This window comes from Ambystoma mexicanum, chromosome 5p (assembly GCF_040938575.1).
Source record: "Ambystoma mexicanum isolate Mex_15411 chromosome 5p, UKY_AmexF1_1, whole genome shotgun sequence".
NCBI lineage: Eukaryota > Metazoa > Chordata > Amphibia > Caudata > Ambystomatidae > Ambystoma > Ambystoma mexicanum.
Genome location: NC_090930.1, coordinates 656,722,391 through 656,745,927, shown reverse-complemented (window position 1 = coordinate 656,745,927; position 23,537 = coordinate 656,722,391). Strand labels below are relative to the sequence as shown.

General features: G+C 49.2%; 1 protein-coding gene across 1 annotated transcript in view; it reads right to left on the bottom strand.

Annotated features, from left to right (window-relative positions):
• The window catches only part of CENPI (centromere protein I), a 1,093,019-nt gene that overhangs the window by 805,064 nt on the left and 264,418 nt on the right, over positions 1 to 23,537 (bottom strand). The window contains exon 8 of the mRNA XM_069613020.1: positions 11,883 to 11,972. Within this exon, the coding sequence (XP_069469121.1) occupies positions 11,883 to 11,972 (90 nt within the window). The remainder of the gene's footprint in view (positions 1 to 11,882; positions 11,973 to 23,537) is intronic.

Sequence of the window (23,537 nt, the reverse complement as noted above, 5' to 3'; positions counted from 1 at the left end):
ACTGGGCAGTTTTGAGTGAAAGAGCCAAAGCAAACAGGAAAAGGAACAAGGTCTGCTTGCACGTCTATCAACTCCCATAAAACTGTAGCACCCAGACCAAGGCAGTACCAAAACAGCCATACTCCAATGCAGGATTGTGTCGTTTTCTCACCCTTCACAATGGGATCCATTCAGATTAGAGTAGGGGGTGAAAACATTGATTCGGACAGCTCCAGGACCTCACTCCTATTTAAAGGGTTTGGAAGAATCAAGAACCCAATGATTTTCCAGAAATTCAGATTGCTCCACTCTTTCCTCCTAAACCACCTCCAGATAGTATTGTACCCAGATGTCACCACTGACAAAAAGGTAATCTTGCCCACTTCACACCCATCAAGACTTCCTCCAGGGCAGAAGGTAAGAGGCCTGAAACTGTCCGTTTTTATAACTAAAGCAGTCTTCTGTCTAGCACAAGCAGACTTGGCCTTAGGGAGGGGACTCTTGTCCACATAAATAAGGCTGTCTTGTCTGGGCTAGAGTGTTTCCCTCTTGGCAAAGCGGTCTTGCATCCAGATCAAATTGTTGCCCAGGACCGTGGCCAAGAAGATACCATGAGACCGTTGATCACAGGGCCATGAGAAGCGCACTGCAGCAAATTGTGTCCAACCTGGCTTGGATGGATTTCAAAGCAGACAACATGATGCCCAGTCTGGTCAATAGATTTGCTGATAACGCTCATGAAGCTGACGGCTAGGATGCCATCAGGCTACTCATGAGGGGTTAAACAACCTTTTTCCAGGGATAAGACTGAACACTGTCCATTTAATCTCGCGCCAAGACAGAGGCAAAATGTGTTGAGGAAGGACGGTGGAGGATTGATATGAGACAAAGAAGGTGGGGGTTAGGTGATTGAGGGAAGGGGCCTGGGGAGGGGTTGGGGTGGGAGGGGAATTTAGAGAAGGCAAAGAGGACTGTTGGGTTTGGGGGGCTGGGAGTTTAAGAAAAGACAGGCCGGTGGAAGGGGGGGGGGGGATTGGAAGGGTCAGGGACAGAGAAGAAAGAGGTAGGTAGCTTGGGCAAAGCGTGGTGAGGGTTTGAGAAAGGACAAATAGGCCAGGGGTGCTGGGGATTGGGGGATTGAGCAAAGACAGGCTGGGGAGAGAGGGGGGAGATGCGTGAGATTGAGAAAATAGAGCAGCAACAGAGAGCCGGGATTGACAGAAAGACTGGAAAGAGGCCCTTTCATGAGAACGCCAGAGGTGATCGTAGACAAATTACTTGGGAACCAGTCAGCTAAGGACAAATGAGGCACAGGAGGTAAGGAACTAACATCCACTTCTGGGAAAGGTGGTCTGATGTGTTCAGGAGAAGCCTTAAGAAAGGGGAGAGAAACCTGCAGGAGATCAAAGATGCTGTAACAGTTGGACAAAAAGGGACCACCATAATCGCAACATATGTGTTTGCCCCTCAATCTCTACAACACATTGCATACCAGAAGGGTGGTAGGAAAAGGAACGTACCAGCCCAGGGGATAAGAAGGTCAGCAGAGAGCATTTCCCTATGCCCATCCATGATGCATGGAGCAGACCGTTAATACATTCGTCATGTCCTTCTGGAACTTTAGGTTGCATGCCGCTTGAATTAAGTGATCTTTTCTGAACCATTGTGCAATACGACGGCCAGATTGAAAGACACGCAACCTTATTTGCAGAAACTTTGGCTGACACAGCGTGCAGTTTCCCATAGCATAACTGGAAACTTTTCCAGTAACCGGGTGGCGTTCTGACAAACATTTCCATTTCCAAGAGAAGTGGCATGTAGAAGGCATCCAGCTTCTTTATGATTGCTACAGCTAAATGGAGCTTCTGGAAGGGGGAAAAAAGATTTCTAACATTTGAGCAAATCCATTTTAAAAGATTGTCGTCAGTCTGGAGCATCTTTTCTTGCATCAGAATCAAATTAAGGGGCCTTATGTCTCCCATTCTGCCTCTACCACCATCCTTAGCCCCCCTCCCGTCAGTACCTCTCCCTCGCCTGCTTTTTGTCCCATGGTTGCTGCTTGTACATCTCTGTAATTGTAATGCCCCCATATAGAAGGTGCCTCCTATCTAGTGTAATCTGTTCGGATCACTTCTGAACCACTCCAGGGTTTTTTGTTGCTTTCGGCAGATGAGTCGAGAATAAGAGTCGTCTCCTGTACTCTTGGCTCCAGGTATCAAGAGGAACTATGGGTATTTTGAGATACCATATGCAAGAAATAAGTTAGGTTGTGGCTGTCACCACTTGGCAAAGAACCTTTAAGAGGCCCTCAAGACCCATTTGAGGCCCACCTGAAAATAACTACCTACAGAGGCTAGCTGAACCTTTTAATTTGCTGCAGATGTATTAATGTGATTGACACATTTCTCACCAGAAAACCATGGCAAATGATTCGAGCTTCACTGGAGTGGGTCATAGATTTCATGGCCCTCTTGCTTGTGCAGTGTGACGTGTTTCTTCTCACAAAATAAATGGGCTGAGGGCAAAATTTTAAAAAAAGGTATAGATTACTAGTGATGCCTTAAAACACAGCCTTTTTATACGATCCAAGATGCTCCTGGCCACTCCACCCAATATAACAAGTACATCCAGGTCTGCCTGCCTTGGTCTTGCAGTAGCATATGCTGAAGGTTTGTTTGAAAAGTTTGATTTTCATATTAGCTTAACCGTTGTATTAGACAACTATGATGGCGTTGAACAAGTTACTTTCTTACCTGGTAATGTTCTTTCGATGGGTTGTTCAGACGACGTATTCCACATCTAGGACAGGTAATCAACACAGCTGTGCTGTTTCGGAAAATTTTCGGCATCTGTGTCCTGCGTCGATGACGTCGATATGCTGTCCTCGAGGGCCTGTCGAGCCGACGTCACCGGATGTTATTAGGACGTATGCTGCCTTAGCCTCAGTTGTAGATTTTTCCCAGAACGTGTGGCATCAATCTTCTGCCAGTATGACCACAGAAAGCCTTGCAGAAATGTAAGCTGCAATCGCATAAGAAATTCTGTAGCGGGACAGGGATGCCCGAGGTCCCCGATGTTATACATCCTGGCCCTGGAGCCCCTAGCGATATATCTCAGGCAACAATATGAGCTGATCGGCATTGAGATAGGAAAAGAAAGGCATCTCATCTCCTTGTACGCAGATCTGTTGTTGTACTTGATGTATCCGGAAGAGAATCTTCAGTATGTCTTGGAGGTAATGAAGCGGTATGCCAGACTGTCCGGTATAGCGGTGAACCCCCAAAAATCTAGCCTATTCCCGCTGGGGAGGTACGTGGGAAAGCCTGCAGAGAGGTTACCGGTGTTGCAAATTCCGTGGGCGGTGGGCTCCTTCCGCTATTTGGGGATAGATGTATATCACTCCGTTGAGGAGGAACACAGGCGCAACGCCGAAATTGCTATAGGGAAAATTGAGAAGTGCATGAGGTTTTGGGAGAGGTTGCCCCTTGCGATGATGGGCCGGGGGGCTATGCTTAAGATGGTGGTCCTGCCCCGACTTTCACATTAGGAAGTTTTTCGTTAAACTACACAGCCTGTGCAGGGACTTTTTGTGGCATGGCACCCGACACAGAGTCGCACTATGGAAGCTGCAGAACTCTTATGAGAAAGGTGGCATTAAACTGCCCAACTTCGAGGCTTATTATGTAGCTGCACAGCTGCAGTACGTAGCTAGGTGGCTCTCTGATGAGGAGACCCCGGAACACAGATTGCTCGGGGGAGATTGTACTCCTTTCTACCTGCGGGAAATGATTTGGGTGGCTAGTTCTGAGATGAAGGGGCGCCCTAGGATGTTGTGGTTGGGATGGAGCATGTGGCGCCGAGCCTGCCGAATGATGGGGGACCCTTTGCCTTGTGTCCCGCAGATGCCGCTGGCCGCACTGACGAAGGGAGATGGGCAATTGAGGGTAGTCATTAGGACTTATTGGGAGTCGGTGGGACTAGTCACCTTGGGAGACATTTGGCGGGAAGGGGTTATTATGGAGTTGGGAGAGCTTGGAACGATGTCGGGACTGCATAGTGGTCAGTATGTTACTTACCACAGGATAGTACAGGAGATCCTGCGTAGGTGGCCCGATGCCAGGTTGGCGGAGGAACCGAACACCACCGTCGAGGTGATATACGACACATCAGAGGGGGGGACATGAAGTGTCCAGGCTGTAGGAGATGTTGATGATTGTCATTGGGAAGGACCTGGGACACTTGAGAGCAGAATGGGAAACGGAGATGGGAGCCCCGATGGAGGATGGGCTGTGGAAACGGGCTTTGGGATATCACAAGAAGGTGTCGAGAAATGCCAGGTTTAAGCAACTACAGCTGTACATGACGCACAGGGCTTACATGACCCCTCGGAGAATATCAAGGTTCAGAAATGTTGGGCGCCAGGCTTGCCCTAAGTGTGACGAGGAGGATGCAGACATGGTACACATGTTTTGGGCATGCCCGGTAATTCAAGCCTATTGGGGGGAGGTGGCTCGGAAGTTAGCGGAAAAGGGGATCACACTAGCAATAGATTCGGCCTGGGCCTGCCTGTTGGGGGGGTATCCCAGAACGCGGAAGCACAGACATATGGAAAAATTAAAAGACCTGGCATATGTGCTTGCGAAGCGTAGGATCGCAATGGGGTGGAAGAGGTGTCACAGGCCGCGAGTGGAAATGTGGTGGAGAGATTTGCAAAAATGGGCAGAAGCTGAAACAATTGTGTGGCAAGAAGCCAGTGGCGCTGGGGGTGAAGAGGAAATGAGTTCTCTAATGGAATGGAAACTGCTTATAGCTGAAATGTTTGGAGCGGCTGTGGCCCCAGCAAGTTCTGACAGTAGCGAAACCCTGACGCACGAAGCAGATATCGAGAGCTAGGAATGAACAGGCTCATATGGGGGGGGGGGGGGGGGGGGGAGTGCAGTGTGTATGTTGTTTTAAGTTTATGTTTATTTGTTGTTTGATGTATTGTTTGACTAAAAATAATAAAATACATTTTTTAAAAAAAAGAAATTCTGTAGCGGGGAAGGCTGGGAGGGAACGATGTGGAATACGTCGTCGGAACATCCCATCGAAAGAACGTTACCAGGTAAGAAAGTAACTTGTTCTTCGAGGGGATTGGTTCCTCCGACGTATTCCACATCTATGACAGACTCCCAAAGTAGTACCAATGTATGGAGGAGGGAAAAACGTTTAGAATTTTAGAATGCCCAATTAAATTGCAGAATAGAGGACCACCTTGCCAAAGGCCAAGTCCTGCCCATGGATAGAATCCAGGGAGTGGTGTTTTACAAAAGTATGGACAGAGGCCCATGTGGCTGCTTCACAGATGTTACGAAAGGAAACACCCCCCGCAAACCAGTAGAGGCAGCCACACCTCTAGTAGAATGGGCCTGTAAACCTACCAGAAGGACCTTACCCGCCAAGCAGTAACATTCAGAAATTGTCAAGATAATTTATCTAGACGAAGTTTGCTTAGTAACCGCTTGTCCCAAACGCCCTGCAGCGTATCCTACAAAGAGTTGATCGTTCACTCTGACCCGGGACATGCGTGAGATGTAGAAATTTAAAGCTCTCCTAGGATCCAACCTATGGAGCCTCTCCTCTTCCGTACCAGGATGTGGAGGAGGATAGAACGCCGGAAGAATGACCTTCTGGCTTAAATTAAATTCCGACACCACTTTCGGAAGAAAAGAAGGACGAAACCCCAAGGACAACCCTGTCCTTATGAAACACTGTGAAGGGTGGCTTAACAGATAGCGCCTGCAACTCACTCACTCTGCGAGCGGAAGTAACCGCAACTAAAAATACAGTTTTAAGGGTCAAAAGTCTCAAAGGACAACAATGTAAAGGCTCAAATGGAGCACTCATGAGGAATTTTAGAACCAGGTTCAAATCCCAACCAGGCACCTGGAAAGGTGACGGTGGGAACACAGAGCCCTTTCAGAAACAGAAATTAAAGGAATCTTAAAATAAGAACACTCCTTAGACGAGTGCTTAAATTTGGACAGCGCCGCCATGTAACCTTTAATGGTACCCACTTGCAGGCCCTTGTGGGCTAACAAAAGCAAAAAAGACAGAACCACACAAATGGCACATGAAAAAGGATCTACATTCTGAACCCTGCACCAGTCGCAGAACTTTCTCCAACGGCAACAGTGCAGGGACTTTGTTGCAGGCCGTCTGGTCGAAAGCAACACCTCCATCACGTCTTCAGGGAGGTCCCAATCCTTATACCTCAACCTTTCAGAAGCCAAGCATGAAGGTTGTGGGACTTGACCTCTGGATGGAGAACCTGACCCCCTCCCGTGAGAGGAGCTCGTCTTGGTAGGGAAAACGGCGTGGAGGGGAGATGGACATGTCTAGAAAGTCCGGGTACCACGTTCTCCGGGCCCCTGCCGGAGCAATGAGGATCATTCGGGAACCGAACCTCTGTAACCTCTGCAGCACTCGTGGAATGGCGGGACCTGGAAGAAACGCGTACAGCAGTGGGAAGGACCACTCCACTACGAATGCGTCTCCTAAGGCTCCTCTTGGAGGAAATTCCCGCGAGCAGAACCTCTCGCACTTCCGGTTGACACTGGTGGCGAAGAGATCCACTTGTGGGGTCCCCCAAAGGGCGAAGATCTCCAGGAGAATCTCCTGAGCCAGCTCCCACTCGTGAGAGACCGTGCTCTGCCTGCTCAGAGGGTCCGCCACCTCATTTTCGTCCCCAGCCAGAAGAACTGCCGAGATCGAAATTTCCTGCTGGATGGCCTAGAACCAGAGCTGCATCGCCTCTCTGCACAGAGGAGGTGACCCTGCCCCCCCCCCCCTTTTTGTTGAGGTAGTGCATGGCCACTGTGCTTTCCGTCAGAATCAGGACATTCTTCCCTCGCACAGTCGGCAGAAAAGCCTTCAGAGCTAGCCTGATGGCCCTCAGCTCCAACAGATTGATATGGAGTCTGGACTCCGACGGAGACCAACGACCGTTGACTGTCAACTCGATGGCATGAGCTCCCCATCCCATGAGGGATGCATCTGTCGCGATCGTCGCCTCTGGCCAGGGTAGCCAAAATGGAGCTCCCTTCATCTGATTGCCTTCAACGGCCCACCACAGGAGATCCTGGGCGACCGAGGGCGGCACCTGAACGGGATCCGACATCCTGCCGGAGGATTGTGACCACTGCATCTTGAGAGCCCACTGCAGAGATCTCATCCGCAGCCCGGCCTCTGGCACCAGAAGAATGCAGGATGCCATGAGGCCTAGCAACCTCAAGAAGTCGAACGCCGGGAGACCCTGGGCATGTTGAAACCTGTGCACCATCTGCAGAATGTGATGAGCCCTCACCTGGGGAGGGAAACACTGCCCCAGGGATGTGTCAAGCACTTCTCCGATGTACTGGAGCCGCTGGGTTGGCGTCAAGTGGGACTTCTTTAAGTTGAGGGAGAAGCCCAGCCTGTGAAGAGAGTGGCAGGTGACTGACAGATGATCCAGGACCTGCTCGGGAGAGCGTGCCCTGATCAAACAAACAATTGTCCAGGTAGGGGTAGAAGTGAATCCCCCCCTTTCCTGAGATACACTGCCGCCACCACCACGAGCTTGGTGAAGACCCTCTGGGTGGAGGTCAATCCGAACGGCAGGACCCGAAACTGAAAGTGCGAGTTGCCAACCACGAACCTCAGGTACGTCTTGTGCTTGGGATGAAACGGCACATGAAAATAAGCATCCTTGAGGTCGAGAGACACCAACCAGTCCTGAATTTGAAGGGCCTGGTGGACGAGAGTAACCATCTTGAACTTGTCCTTCCTAAGGAGCTTGTTCAAACCATGCAAGTTATGTTATGTTATGTTATTTTGCATTTATATAGCGCCTTATATACCATTGGTATGGTCTGAAGGCGCTGGTAGGTTGAACGCCCTTGGGAACCGAAGTTCAGATCAGTAGAGAGAGTAGAGAGTCAAAAGGTGCATGTGTGCACCGGGTATGTGTGCAGCTCGTGCGATATCCGTGTAGTAGTTGCTTCTTAGCGGTAGGTGTGGTGGTTGAGAAATCAGGAGAATGTGTTCGTTCAGGCAGGAACGTCTGCATTAGGCCTGAGGAGAACGCCTGGCGGGGGGGGGGGGTGAGACCAGCAGTGTCAAATTAGAATGATGTGGAGTGAGCAACGGATGTTGGTATGAGAACAGTTATACCGAATGGTGTCATATTATCTCTGTGTTCTAGTTGATTGGTGATGTAAAGGACAGAGTAAGGGTGGTGGTGTGATATGAGTTATATGCTCTTTCAAATGTTCTCTGCATTCTAAACCATACTATATACGTCACGCAATTCTACGCGTTCCAGTCCGTACCGTGCACACCTATACATTCAATGCACCCCAGACTGGTCCAATACACTCTGGTCCGCCCTGCGCTGTCTAGTCTGCTCCGCGCATTCGCTCTTGTCCGCCTCACGACTGTCCACTTGTCAACCCCACGCATGCACTCTTGACTACCCCAGGCATGTACTCCTGACTGTTTCATGTTCTGCGCATTCGGTAGCTCAACATACTCATCCATTCTACGCACTCATCGGTACTGAATGAGTCCGTGCTCGTTCGCTCTACGTACTCGTCAGCTCTACGCGACGCGTCAGTTCACTCTGGGCACTCGATCGCTCCAGGCACTCGTCCGCTTTTTGCCCTCACGCTTGCTATGCGTTCACCTGTTCTACGCACTCACCCCCTCTACGCATTCATCCGCTCCATACACTTATCCGTTCCACGCACTCATCCTCTCTGCACTCATCTAATTTAATCACTCGTGATGTTCACGCATCCAACAGTAATATCTTGTTCTATATATTCATCTCTACACTCACTTGTCCTATACCTTCATTTATTCTGAATATTCATCCGCTCCATACACCCATCCGCTCCATACACCCATCCGCTCCATACACCCATCCGCTCCATACACCCATCCGCTCCATACATTCGCCAGGTCAGTACAATCGTCCACTCCGGCGATACACACTCTCGCACTTCCGCATTAATCAGCTATCCAGACTCATTGGCTCTACATACTCATCCATTCTGCACATTCATCCGGTTTGCGCATTCTTGCATTCTACTCGCTTCTCTGAAGTTTACGCACTCACCCCCTCTACGCACTCTGCGCAGTCACCCCCTCTGCGCAGTCACCCCCTCCAACGCACAATGCACTCATCCGCTCCAGCGCACTCATCCGCTCCAACGCACTCATCCGCTCCAACGCACTCATCCGCAAGTTCATAATGGGTCTCAATCCCCCGTCCTTTTTCGAAATAAAAAAATAAGGGGAACACCATCCCTTGTTCCTCTCCGCTACAGGCACCAGTTCTATGGTGATTTGATCACCAGGGATTTGATTTCCTGCGCAAGCACCGGATCCAAACTCTTCAAAGAGAGCTTCCCCGGTGGATTGTTGCGAGTCCTCTGCCGGAAAGGAAGACAGTAGCCGTGAGCTATGATCTCCGGAACCCACACATCTGAAGTAATGGCACGCCATTCTACAAGATGCTGCACCAGCCTTCCCCCAACCGGCTAACCATGGGACATGGCCTCAGGACTGAGCTGAAGCGGCTGCGGCAGTGCCTGAGGGCAAAGAGGCAACAGCCCGAGCGGCCTTGGCACCTCGAGTACCTCGTTTTCCACCTCTGGTACTCCTACGTTGGCTCCTTTGACTTGCACTCCCCTCGATCTACCAAAGGTAGAGTAGTATCGAAAGGAACCTCCCCTCCATTGCTGTAGAACAAAAAGGCAGAGGTTGGCGAACTGCAGCGCTCAACGACTTTGCTGCAGCTTTGGAGGTCTGCAACCTCTCCAGGCTCTCGTCAGCCTTGCTGCCACAAAGATGGTCACCATCAAAGGGCATGTTGAGAAGCCAGGCTTGTACATCCGGAGCAAACCCCGACTTCCGCAACCACGCAAATCTGTGCATCACGGTGTTCGCCGGCATGGACCGGCTGACACAGTCTGCCACGTCCAGACCCGACTGAACGGATTCACACATGGCATCCTTGCCATCCTGTACAAGGGCAAAAAAGCCATCCCGTTCCTCCCCTTCGGGAATATTTTCAGCCGCCAATGAAACACAATTCCACAGAGTGTGAGTGAAACGTGCTAAGGCATACACAGAGTTGGCTGCTTTCAAAGCCATACCCCCTGAAGAAAAGACTTTCTTCGCCAAACCGCCAAAACATTTGTCGTCCCCGTCAGGAGGGATGGTAGGGTACGATGCCTGTTTTGCAGGGTCCGTAGCTAGCTGTACCACCAAACTCATTCCGAAGTAGGGTGCATGGACAAGTAGCCGGGGCCGCCACTGGCTGGGCGGTACTTTTTCGGCAACGACTTACCTACTGCCAGGAGACTCTCCGGAGCAGTTCAAGCCACTGCCACCCTTCTTTGCAAGGCCATATGGAATGGCAGTACCGGGTCATTGGTGGACCTTGGTCCAAGATATCTGTCAGGTCATACTGCAGAAAATATACTGGTGGCACAGACCACCCCAAGTACTCCGTCACCCTCGACATCAGCCACCTGTACAAAGAGTCAGCATGCGTACCAGGCTCAGGCCTGCCAAACTCAACCTCTGGGGATCAAGACCACTGGTGTCGTGCAAAGACTGACGCAGGTCTTTAATCTGGCTATGACCAGACAATATTTCGTCAGGGACCTCATCCGGAACCAAACCTTCCTCAGACCCTTCCGCCACCTCAGAAATATAATCCAGAGGCTGGAATAAATCCCTGGCAGGCACAGTAAAAGGCTCAAAGATGGGTCTCACCGACTTCTTCAGGGCCTTCCTCAGGGTTACCACCGATGCACGGGGTACCTCAGATAAAGCATCCTCGAAAGGCGTCGACAGAATCAGCGTCGTCATCGAGTGTGGCGCTGATGGCTTCGACACAGGCCTCGAGGGTGGTGCCCTGAGCGTGTCCTTCGATGGCCTCTGCGCTGATGGCGTCGATGACTTCCTCGGAGGCGGAGCCCCGAGAGAGTCCCTCGACGGACATGGTGCCGATGTCTTCTTCGAAGACTTCACAGGCTCAGACGGTCTCGAGGGCATCGGGGACCGGGACCTGGAACGGGCATGGCTAGAGCGATCTAGAGCGATCCACCTTGTCCGATCGGGACCTCGAAGGCGCCGATGATCGCGCCGACCACCCGAGCCCGAAGGCGTACTAGCGGTGGCCCTAGCACGTTCCGTGTTGGTTTCTTTCAAAGGCGCGGATGGAACGGAGCCCTGCGACTGAAAAATCACCATCATCTCCGTACGAAATGCATCCCATTCCGCAGCAGTAGAGTGCTTGTTGGGACAAGCAACCCGCCGATGGGCGGAGTCCTCGGACGATGAAGGCCTTTCCGCGAGTGCCTCGAAGAGGCAGAGGAATGGCAGGAACCACTTCAGGACCGAGACCCCCCCTGGATTTACGCCGAAGATGCGGAGAGTCGCCTCTCGAATCGTCGGTCGAAAGCCCATATATTTCTACGAAATGAAGCCCTATTCACTGAAAAGAGTATAACAGTGCATATAAACTGAAGTTAATATCTATGCACAATTATTATATCAAATGATTATAGCCCAACGCTTCCAGAAGTTGCCTGATTCAGTTACAGAGGTGGGTTTAGCTGGCATTCTTTTTCAGGGTGTCCACCCTCCCCCACCCAATGTCCTCTTTAAATATAATTAGGAGGAATCTGCAACCTTGCCATACTTTTACTGGTGAAGAATGAAAGGCCAATGTTTGCAAGATTAAATAAATCTGACAAATGTGCACTGATGTATAGCAAACATCCACTAGTGTAATACATGGAAAATACAGTTGAGAATAATAGGTCTTTTACAGGTTTATCACAGATGTACACACCAGCCAACATATTTACCTTAGCCTTACTAGGCAGTGATAGTGACACCAGGTGAGGACAGAAGACCTTGAACAAAGCCAACAAGCCTTGAAGATGTGGAAGCAAGCCCTGCAAAAAAAAAAAAAAAACATTGTTAATGTCTAACCATAAAATGCAGACTAAGATGACGACAGAATGAGTATGTGTTAAACTTTAGCAGTTGCAGTGAAAAATCAGAAAATTATGATTTTTGTTGCCAGGTAAAACTAAATTCAAGTAGCAAGTCCATTACCGATTGTTTACTGAACATTCCGAATTTGGTTGCCCGTCACATAAAAGCAGGTGCGATTAGACATGGTTTTGGAGCAGCAGGATAATCGTCCAAAAAAGACAGAATTGTGTAGAGTGGCAGAAATTAGACTGTTAATAGACTAATTCCCCTAATTTATCTTCCACAATTGTCAGGATTATTGCTTTCTAACGACAATCCATTACACTCTTCGCATATTTTAAGCATCAATTGCTTCGCTTCCCAATATGCATCAGATAAGAAAATTCACTCCGCCTTGCAATACTTTTGGATTTCATACCAGAGTTCCCAGAACATAGCACTCTACAGCATACATCGCCTTCAAATAATGGATTTTGAACCATGGTTCTCGGAATACAAAATTTCACACTGGTTTACATTATGTAAAAGCCAGTCTGTGTGTTAACCTCAACTCCTTGGGATCTCCATTCAGGTTCCAACTGGTTCACCCTCTTGTCCTGGCAGAGTCATCATTCTAAACCAGGTCAAGAACCTTTTTTCCACAAATCTTACGACGAAACAACTACACACCAGTCATCTCAACAAACGTAAAACCAACAGAAACCTTCATCACACATGTACTTTAACACCTACGAGAAGAGATATTTTCTGCACAAGAAATTCTTACAAACCAACTCTCAACTCACCAGCAAGAGATTTTGGGAAAAATTCAAACACTGGATGAAATATCAAGAACCCACCAGTGCCCTCTCGCCCAAACAACTCACATTCTCATCCTACTACTCAATCAAGCCTTGCACACAACAGGCTAACCGAGAAGCACAACCGCTCACACCACTAACCATATCACACCACACACGAGTAACCAATCAGGCCCTCACAGTACTTACCGACTGACCAATGACGAACTTAGGACTTGGTACTTTCTAGCCAGCCCACAGTCCTGTAAAACTACAGACGCTCAAGATTTCAGTAGTTCTGGCCAGCAAACATAAGCACTACAGGAGTCACACTGGTCTTCTCTCTACCCCATTAACAAACCATCTGCTCCCTTGCTTTAGCAGAGCCACACGCAGCAGGGGTGCCAAAATGCAGTGGTGCAACATAATAAGACTTTACACTACAGTCGGTTCATCCTCGGGTTCTTCAGCCTCAGACATTTGCTGTCCACTTGGCCTTCACTTCATCCTTCATGTTGCATCTAAATGTTCTGGTAGTAGTCAACATTTAGTCTTGCTGTGTTGACCCATGATCTCAATCGCTTCCCTACATGTTTGAGTTTCAGACTAAGCCTTGGGTCTTCACGTTCCTTTGCAGACTTCTGTACGGGATGTCAGCAATCTCCTCAGTCCATGAACTAGCTTAGCTACAGTTTTTTTAGAGACTTTGGTCACACACTGCCTTCAGTGACTTTCAATGCTGTTATCCAAACTCTTAGCTCACTGGATATTCTAGTTTGAATTACCAAGATCTTCACTCATTCCCAGTGTGGCATACTGCGTTTCCCCTCCCTCATCTGGCTTCACATTCTCTCAGATGGCATTCTCCATGTCTTATGAGGCTTCAGACTTTACAAACTCAAGACACTTAGCTCCACACTTCCAGCTACAACTCCTCCTCACCCACTTCTTCCTTCTTCCAAGTTATTTCTTCTTTTATCAAACCTCACATGCACTAGTCGGCATGCCATAGAATACATAGGGTTAGTCTGTTTTCAACCCGAAAGGAATTATTTTGATGGTTTATGAACGGTGACTCACAATGGTATCCAGGAGACCTTCAGTATGCAGAGAGGATAGCACCTAAGCTTATTGCATAGGGAATATGTCTGCTGTTAGAAGGGAAAGAGGGATTTGCCTACCTGTAGCTACATTTCTTTAGCATTTATACCATTTATAGATTTACATGCTTTGAAAAATCCACTTGTGAAGTCTAGCTGGTAAGACCTGCTACCCAAAAGTAATTTAAAAGCAGAGGATGGAGGGTCACATTTAGATCTGGGGGAAAATATGAACCAGATTTCAACGAATAAAATCAACGTATAGCAATAACATTGTTGTCTGAATATGAAAGGACAAGGTCGCGGGACTGAAGAGTTTGCTGAACAACTCATGAGTAGCCCAGAAAGGAATGCCCACGCTCCCTCTCTGTAGCCTTGGAAGGAAGCTGCAGGGCACTTAATCACTTCACAGCTGCCAGCCAGTTTCGTACAATGGTAGAATATGTTAGAATAATACAGTTAAAGGCTTGAATTATGCTTCTCTTACGGCCCCCCTTCGCAAAACCCTTTAGAACGCGTCGGCTCCCAGGACACGAATAGTACCTCATAGATAGCAAAGCTTGGAATGTGGCTCTTCCCCGTGTATAGATTGCTTCCAAGAACAGAACCACCGTGTTCTAAAAGATGCCTCCACACTTTCTAAATTGCACATTGTTACTAGAATAGACATCGAAAGCATTATGATCGTCATACTCGTCGGATGTCCATCGTCATCCCGAGTTCAAAGGAACGTAATACAGAGGGGTGTTGAACATGACTTTGCTGATTGTATGATATGCATTTTGTATATATGTAACTGATGTACGTAATTCGCTCTCTTGCGTCCCTCGAGGTCTAGGAAACTCACCTTGCGGGCCGCGAGATCAGAATTGGCCAATTGATACCATCTTTTGCTTGCAATAAACCCTTGCATTGGGAATTTGAAACCTCGTGTCTGGCGCATCTTTTCGTGTATGGTCATTGCCTTGTTTCCATAGCACGAGGGGCCCCTTTCAAGATGGTGCCCGAATAGGGACCCTCCCCCACTTGCCCCATCGTATACGGAGTAAAGGCAGAAGAATGGCGAGGACAGGACGGTCGAACCGGGATCAAGAAGTGTACGGGCCGCCCTGTAGAAGAGAGGAGAGATTCCTTCCGCACATCTGATCCCTGATCAACGTACAGGGCCAGAGGGCAAAGGAGGCGAGGGTCCGGAGACGAGGCAGAAGCCAGAGAAGCGCAGACACGACGTGGGGAGAGGATGCGTTAGAACAGGTGACTTGTTTTATCAGGTGAGTCATTCCCCGATTCAAAGAGAACCCTGATTTTTGGTAGAGTGTTGATTTTGCAAACTCAAACGTCCAGGTAAAGTTGGCTAACCAAAGGGGAAGGTTAAAGAAACATGCCTGGAGTACTGTCCACTTTAGCGGGGCTTTTCAGCTGCAGTAGACAGTCCTTGGAATATGGCCAAAGTGCACCGCCTGGGGGAACACCGGCTTATGATATGCATGCGAAATATGGTGCGGGTGTGCGATAATATTTTGTGAAATTTGGCATAGGCAAACTAGAAAGCAACCCGACCATCTGTTAGGACAATTTTTCTGAAGTCCAGTTAAGGGCCTAGTAAAACCATTCAACTGAGGCAGTACAAGACTCCACTCTTAGTACAAGACTGTACCACCTGAGTACATGGTAGCGTAGGCAGAGCAGCCAGGCTTATCTTAGGAGGGAGAGAGGGCAGTAGATACAGTACAAGTGAAAATTGTAATACAAATGATCCAAAGAAACACTGAAACACTATGCATTATAAAAATAAAGGATTTATTTAAATACAAGTAGGCCCAGATAAATCTAGGGGTTAAGTAAATACTGAAACATTATATGAAATCACAATATAAAACACAACACTATACTTGAAAGTACACAGACCCAAGTATAGACCTTATTTGGAACACCTAACAGCAGTTCTAGGGAAGTCAAAACCTTGTTATACACATTTAGTATAGGTCAAGCCTATTCTTTGGGAGTAAAAGACCAATGATTACTTTTTTGATTACTTGTGGTAATACAAGGACAGTAGGCCCTACCAGTTGTACAGTGACTCTTGGAACAAATCACATAAACAGTCAACTGGACACAATACTTTTGGTGAATAGTGAAACACTTATTCTAGGTGCAGTAAAAACCTATAACTATAACACACAGTTATACCAGGTCAGTAAAACCTATGGATGTAATGTATAATTACAGATGCTTTGAAAATCAGGGAACCCCAGATTGAGGTAAGCAATAACTCTTGTAACTTGTTTTGGATGGCACACAGCTAACACAAGATAAGTAAAACCCACTTACTTTAACTCCAAAATGAAGGGGAAAGTAAAACCCAATGTCACACTTTACAGAATAGATATTCTAGGTAGGCAACAACCTATTGTAGACTTATTAAAGACAGGCTAGCAGCAAGTCAGGGGAAGCAAGACCCAGTTGGGGGACACTCATACAGTTATCCTAGCAGGACTAACCTGGTGATACCAACACATTACTTTTGTAAAGAGGCACAACCTAATCACAGGAGAGTAAAATACCTTTACATCTATTTTCTTTTAGACTGGCAAAACAGTGGCTAAGGAAGAAAAGATGTTAACCATACTTTTAAGAACAGTGCATCACACATTCAAGATCAGTAAGAACTTTTGTAACTGTTCACTCTTAGAATTACAGTTACCAACCAACCAACTCTTTACAAGTAAGTAAAACACTTGATTTATTTTCTAGGCAGAAGCCCCAATCCCTTCAAAGTCTTTCCCTTTGAGCATGAGTGTTCTCAGTGGCAGAAGGGGGGTCACTAGGACTAGTGACCAACAGGCAGTGTTAGAATAAGTTCTTTAGTAGCAAAAGTCAGGGTTTCCTTAGGAAAACTGGCAACCAAGTGAGTACTTTACTTCTAGGGTTAGAAGAGGGTCCAGGGGCTTCACAGAAGACACCCCAGCAGGATTCTAGCAGTGGGACTGGGTGTACTGGACGAGGGACCTCCCAATCACAGAAAACACCCCAGGACTACACAGAAATCCCAACAGGCTTAAGGTAAGTATATACCCAAGCCAACACAGTACCTCAGCAATGAAGAAGAGATTGCAGCAGGAGAACTTCAGGGACTGCAGCCAAATACCCGGTCACTGGATTCCTTGTCCTGGAGACTGAACACAAGACCTCAGACGGGACTTTGCAGCAGGGATCGATGAAGAAGGCTCTAGGCAAGATTTCTCTCGCGGCTGAATGCGGTTCTGCGGGTTTGGCGCCTTTTCAAGGAGCACAGATGAAGACAGAAAATCGCGGTTGAATTCTCGCCGTTTAAAAGGTCCAGCACTCTTGTGAGGGGACTTTTTGGACTCGATTCGTGTCTCTGGAGATAGACCAAGATGCCCACGAAGTTTCAGCGAGATTCGGAATTCGGAAGACCGTGCACCGCACAGTGGCAGGAGGTCCCAGGGTATTGGGGTATTGCAAGAACGCAAGGTCGCAGGAACCCGTGGGATGGCTCAAAATGCAGGTCGTCTTGAGTCTAGTGGGTCTCACCAGGCTCTGGGTTCGGGTCGTCGTTTTCGGAGACCCCAGGTCGATCGGAAGGAAGGGCTGCAGCAGGCTCCGGTTACAAAGCAGGCTCTCCGGCCGCTGGAAATCATTCCCGCCGCTTTTCCTTCGTCATCCTCTTCGGTTTTCAGTTCCAGTGGTCGACATGACTTCAGCTTCCAGGTTTCCAGTATTTATCAGGAACTGCAACACAACCTCTGCATTCTCTCCCCGCATTTTACAAGAAAGGGGCGTTTGGCTGTCCAATCAGGACAGCCAACCCCCCACTGGGATTTGGCCCAGTTGAAGGAAGACCTAAGACAAAGGAGGGGGAAGTTTGGGACCCCTCCCCCACTTCCTGTGCTTACAGACTGACTGGAGCCTGGGCGGGGTGTCCAGGGGACTCCCGCCGAAGACAAAACTCAAACAAAGGATTTTCCCGCCCTGGATGTCAGGGGAAGGAACAAGAAACGACAAGAAACACTAAAATGGCAGAAAAAGAAGACAGGGGCCATTTTGGTAAAAATGAGCACCCTTAGGTGCCTTTACTGCAGCTGTGATTACAGCACGCGGTAAAGGTGCACCAAATTAGTAAAAGGTATCACTGCCACCAGCCATTAAAGGTAAGCTTGTCACTGTAACAGAATTGTTACAGTTTAAATGTGAAAGGGGATACATTGTATCTCCCCAGCACTCCACATAAGGTGGGGTGTGCTGGTTTCACAGAAGTAAATGTAAAAGGGATCCAAAGATCCTTTCTACCCTTGGGAACTGTAGTTCACTAAAGGTTAGCACAAGAAAGTTAAAGGGGGAGCCCCTAGGGCAACCCAGCAACAACAGGCACTTATTGCCAATAAGTTGTTAGATATGATAACTTTAAAAAGACACTATGGAGAGTCTTAAAAATGACACCCATAAAAAGAGTTAAAGACAGGTGAGTGTGGAAAAAGGTTCCCACTCACTGAGGTATTAATGGAAAATATCTCACTAGAAAAGCAAAAAGTTCTGGAGTTGAACCAGGCAAGGAAGATTTACCAGCCCTGTGGAAATCTTACCTAACACCATCAGTGGCCGATTAATGGTAGTTTTGAGATGGGGAGGATAGATAACCTAGAGAGGGTGCCGATTAGAAAGAAAGCGCGACCTGCAGCTTTTGAGACCTTCAAAGATTGGAGGAGGGAAGCGATGCTCCGACTAAGGAGTAGAGAGAAGCATGCGCGTAGGCATAAAACGAAGCTTGAGATAGCAGAAGAGAAGGAAGAGGAGGAGTGGACTGAGAGTCTAAGACAGGAAGGGAGACGGGGCCAGATGAACATAGACAGAATATACCCGCAGCGGGAACTACACATAGCAGATGAATTAATGAAACATTTGTTAACTAACACGGGTCGAGGCTTAAAACCAGAATCGAAACCAAACACGCCAGCAGTGACTGCGCGGGCCCAACCAGTAGCTCTCATACCCCCTCCCGCAGCCCAAGCACTTCCCCTCACGCAAGCGTTAACCCAAACCCCGCCCACAGCACGAACACTCCCACAAGCGCAGACAGCGGACACACAATTTCCCAACACCCAGCAAGGCCCTTCACAGTTGCCACCTGTGTCACTTGTCCCATCCGCACCTCCCGTTCTAGAGACCGATTCAGCACCATCTGCCCCTCCCGAAGTCGAGACTGGGGAGGCGAGAAGCGGGGCTGAAGGAACAGGATTTGGACGGGTAACTCGAAGCGCGATCAGCAAAGAGAAAGATTGAATTACGGCAAGAGGCAGAAATGTACATAGATGGAAATGATGAGACGGCAGCATTGGCCTCATTGTATGGATACCGAAGAGGAGGCGAGAGACAAGTAGTGTTGGAATGCATGGGGACATTTTTGGTGGGAGACTGGAAAAAGTTGCTCGACAAATTACCACCACAACGATTGTTCGAGTTGAACCAACTAGCATGTTGTAGAATAAAAGATGGAGACGTGAAGGAACATGTAGATAGACTTTTTGATCTTAAAAATGAGTTGGATAATGAATATGCCGAAACGTTTGCTGCACCGGGTACAGGGGTTGGGATATTAGAAGAGAGGGGAGAGGGACGGTAGAATCATACATACAGCGGAGACATTCAATGTCATCTGTACAGAGGGGCGACAAGCTGAAAGTGTGTATACGAGAAGCGATAAAGTGGGTGTCGAATCCTAGTATCCCAACAATGGTCATACATGACATATTTGACGACTATTCCATGCCAATGAAAAGAAAGGCACTGCAATCGATGGCTGAACATTTGATAGAGAAGGATATAAAAAATAAGGCCAGCCCACCTGAGATACTAGCGGTATACAAGAGAGCATTCGAGCGAAGTACAGGAGAAACGGGCCTATCACTGGACTTAGGAATACTATTGAACCTAAGAGAAGGGGGAGGGATCGTGAGTGGGGCATTTCCAATGAGGGAGGTCCCGCCCTTGTTTGTACCAAAAGTAGAGATCCCTGCGACGGGTACAGTAGGAGCGCAGGTAACACCAGCCCATTTCACCGCCCAGTATGTGCATGTCCCCTTTTCCAGGCAAGAGGTGAATACTATAAAACAGACGATTCCCGATATAAGAAAGAATCCAGCAGGTTTCTACAAGGAAGTAGAGTCAACCCTGAGATCAGCAGTGCTTACTATGAGCGATATAGATTTGATTTTCCCAGTCATTTTGCCAGCAGATATATGGAAACAGAACGGTAGATGACGTGGGGGCTTATGGCGCCACATGGACGGAGTTACTACTGGAGGATAAAAATAGAAAAGTAGGGGAAAATCCGGGAACCCGCATGGCAGATCTACCAGAACGGATAATGCGGAGATTGAGGGAAATAATTCCAGAAAAAAGGATTCAGTGGGACAAATTAACTACATGTGTACAGGGCAAGGATGAGCCAGTAACGGATTATTTCAATAGATTTGAAGGGGTATTCACAGACTTCAGTGGGCAGGATGTGAGCACAGAGTCGGGAAAAAGGCTATTTGTTGATAAATATGTGAGGGAACTAATATCGCCAATTCAAGATATGTTAACCCTTTAAGTGACAAGGAATCTCGTCCTTGGAAGTGCACACGCAGTGCCAAGGACGAGATAGCTCGTCCTTTTCGGCACCTTGTTTTGAGCGATCCCTGCAAAGCAGGGATCGCTCAAAACTGTAATCCAACCCCCGGGCTATGTGAGGGGGAGGTCCCCCCTCACTGCCCGGGGGTTGGATTTCCTTCAGTTTCACGCCGACGTGCGTGACGCACGTCGGCGTGAAACGGAAAGTAATTCCAACGCAGCAGCCATTTTCGGCTGCTGCGTTGGAGAGAGAAGGTGAGTGCCCCTCTTGTTCCGCCTCGATCTCCGGCTGTATTTCAAGCCGGAGATCGAGGCGGGTATCGTTGGAAAGGGGAGATCTTACCCTTTCCAACAATACCCATTGTGTGGCTTTGCTGCCCGCGGATCGGGCGCAGGGCGCCTCGATCCGCGGGCAGCAACGTCACAGATCAAACAAAGATCCTTTTGTGACGCGTGGGGGGGGCTGCTTACTAGGTAAGCGGCCCCCTTCCCCCGTAGCCCCAAAGCATGGGGCCACAGCGCCAGGGACCCCTGGGGGCAGATGATCACTGCCCCCAGGGGTGGGGGGAAAAAAAAAAAAAAAAAAAATGTCGAGGGAAGGAGGGAGGTGGGAGGTGGTTTTGGGCCCTGGGGCCCACTGGGCCACCAGGGATGGACCTAAAAGTGGTGTCCCTGGAAAGGGGACTTTCTCCCCTTTCCAGGGACACCACTCATATGCCGCATTGCTGGTCACGGATCAGCGCAGAGCGCTGATCCGTGACCAGCAACCCACTGAACCACCATGGATCTGTTTGTGAGTTGGGGGGGAGGGGGGCTGCTTCAGGTAAGCAGCCCTCTCCCCCCCGCCCTCCAAAGCATGGGGACACATGAAAATGAACCCTGGGGGCAGATGGCTGACCATCTGCCCCCAGGGAAATATATAAAAAAAAAAAATTAATAATCCGAGAGATGGGGGGAGGTGGGAGGGGGTTTGGGGTCCTGGGGCCCACTAGGCCACCAGGGATTGAGCAGAAAGTGGTGACTTTCTCCCCTTTCCAAGGACACCACATATGAGGCATTGCTGGTCACGGATCGGCGCAGAGCGCTCGATCCGTGACCAGCAACCCACTAGACCACCATGGATCTCTTTGTGAGGTGGGGGGGGAGGGGGCTGCTTCAAGTAAGCAGCCCTCTCCCCCCTCCCGACCCCAAAGCATGGGGGCATGTGCATGTGAACCCTGGGGCAGATGGCTGACCATCTGCCCCAAGGGAATGTAAAATAAAAAATAAAAATGAAATGATGGGAAACAGGGTTGGGGGAAGGGGTGGGGGCCACTAGCCACCATGGATTTTTTAATGAATGAAAGGGGGGGTGTCCCCCCATGGGGGGGGTGCCCCCCCAACCGAAGTAGAAAGGGGGCACCCCTTGTAACCCTCCCTGGGGGCAGATATCTGTTCCTAGGAAGGGGCATCTGACCCCAGTGAGGGATGCATGAGGTGGGCCCCCCTATCTGCCCCCAGGGAGGGTTGCATGAGGTGGGGCCCTCCATTTGGGGTGGGGGGGGGTTGAGGGCCACCCCCCGTTGCGGTACATCATGCGCTGCCAATTTAGGGTGGCCCTCAGCCCCCCCTAAAAAGCAGCCTGTGATTTTGTATATTTTTTTTTTGTTTACCCAACTTGGCTTGGTGCAGATGGGCCCATTAGTGTGGCTATCTGCCCCCAGGGTGCCCAAACCCTACTGCCCCATCTATTGGGGGTCCCGTCCCCTCTGCAAACAGACTGGGGGTTGCTTGCGTTTTCGGCTTGCCCCTTGCCGGCCAGGTAGGTGCACCCACGCATGTGAGGTACCGTTTTCATCGGGACACCTGTGGGAATGCGGGACGGTAGGCCATGTGTTGTTGGGGGCGTGTTTTGATGGGTGCGTCGAGCGAAATGTGCGGAAAAAGCGTTTTTTCCTCCACATTTCGGACTTTGCAGGGGTGTCTGGGTAAAAAAAATCTGGGGCGATGTGCGCAAATCACACCTCTGCGGATTCCCACGGGTGTCCTCTTTTCGGAAATGCATGGGGTTCCCTGTTTTCCTTGGTGGCTTGGACACCCGAGGCCCATATCTGTATGATGTGAGAGTGTGACATTTCCGGTGTGAAAACAGACTTGGGGTTACTTGTGTTTTAGGCTTTCCCCTTGGCGGCCAGGTAGGTGCACCCACACATGTGAGGTACCGTTTTCATCGGGACACCTGTGGGAACGCGGGACGGTAGGCCATGTGTTGTTGGGGGCGTGTTTCGATGGGTGAGTCGAGCGAAATGTGAGGAAAATGCGCATTTTTTCCCACATTTCGGACTTTGCGGGGGTGTCTGGGTAATAAATTCTGGGGCGATTTGGGCATATCATACCTCTGCGGATTCCCACGGGTGTCCTCTTTCCGGAAATGCATGGGGTTCCCTGTTTTCCTCGGTGGCTTGGACACCCGAGGCCCATATCTGTACATTGTGCCGGTCGGCAGAATGTCTGAGATTTCCCTCTGAAAACAGACTTGGGGTTACTTGTGTTTTAGGCTTTCCCCTTGGCGGCCAGGTAGGTGCACCCACTCATGTGAGGTACCGTTTTCATCGGGACACCTGTGGGAACGCGGGACAGTAGGCCATGTGTTGTTGGGGGCGTGTTTCAATGGGTGAGTCGAGCGAAATGTGAGGAAAATGCGTATTTTTTCCCACATTTCGGACTTTGCGGGGGTGTCTGGGAAATAAATTCTGGGGCGATTTGGGCATATCATACCTCTGCGGATTCCCACGGGTGTCCTCTTTTCGGAAATGCATGGGGTTCCCTGTTTTCCTTGGTGGCTTGGACACCCGAGGCCCATATCTGTATGATGTGAGTGTGTGACATTTCCGGTGTGAAAACAGACTTGGGGTTACTTGTGTTTTAGGCTTTCCCCTTGGCGGCCAGGTAGGTGCACCCACACATGTGAGGTACCGTTTTCATCAGGACACCTGTGGGAACGCGGGACGGTAGGCCATGTGTTGTGTTT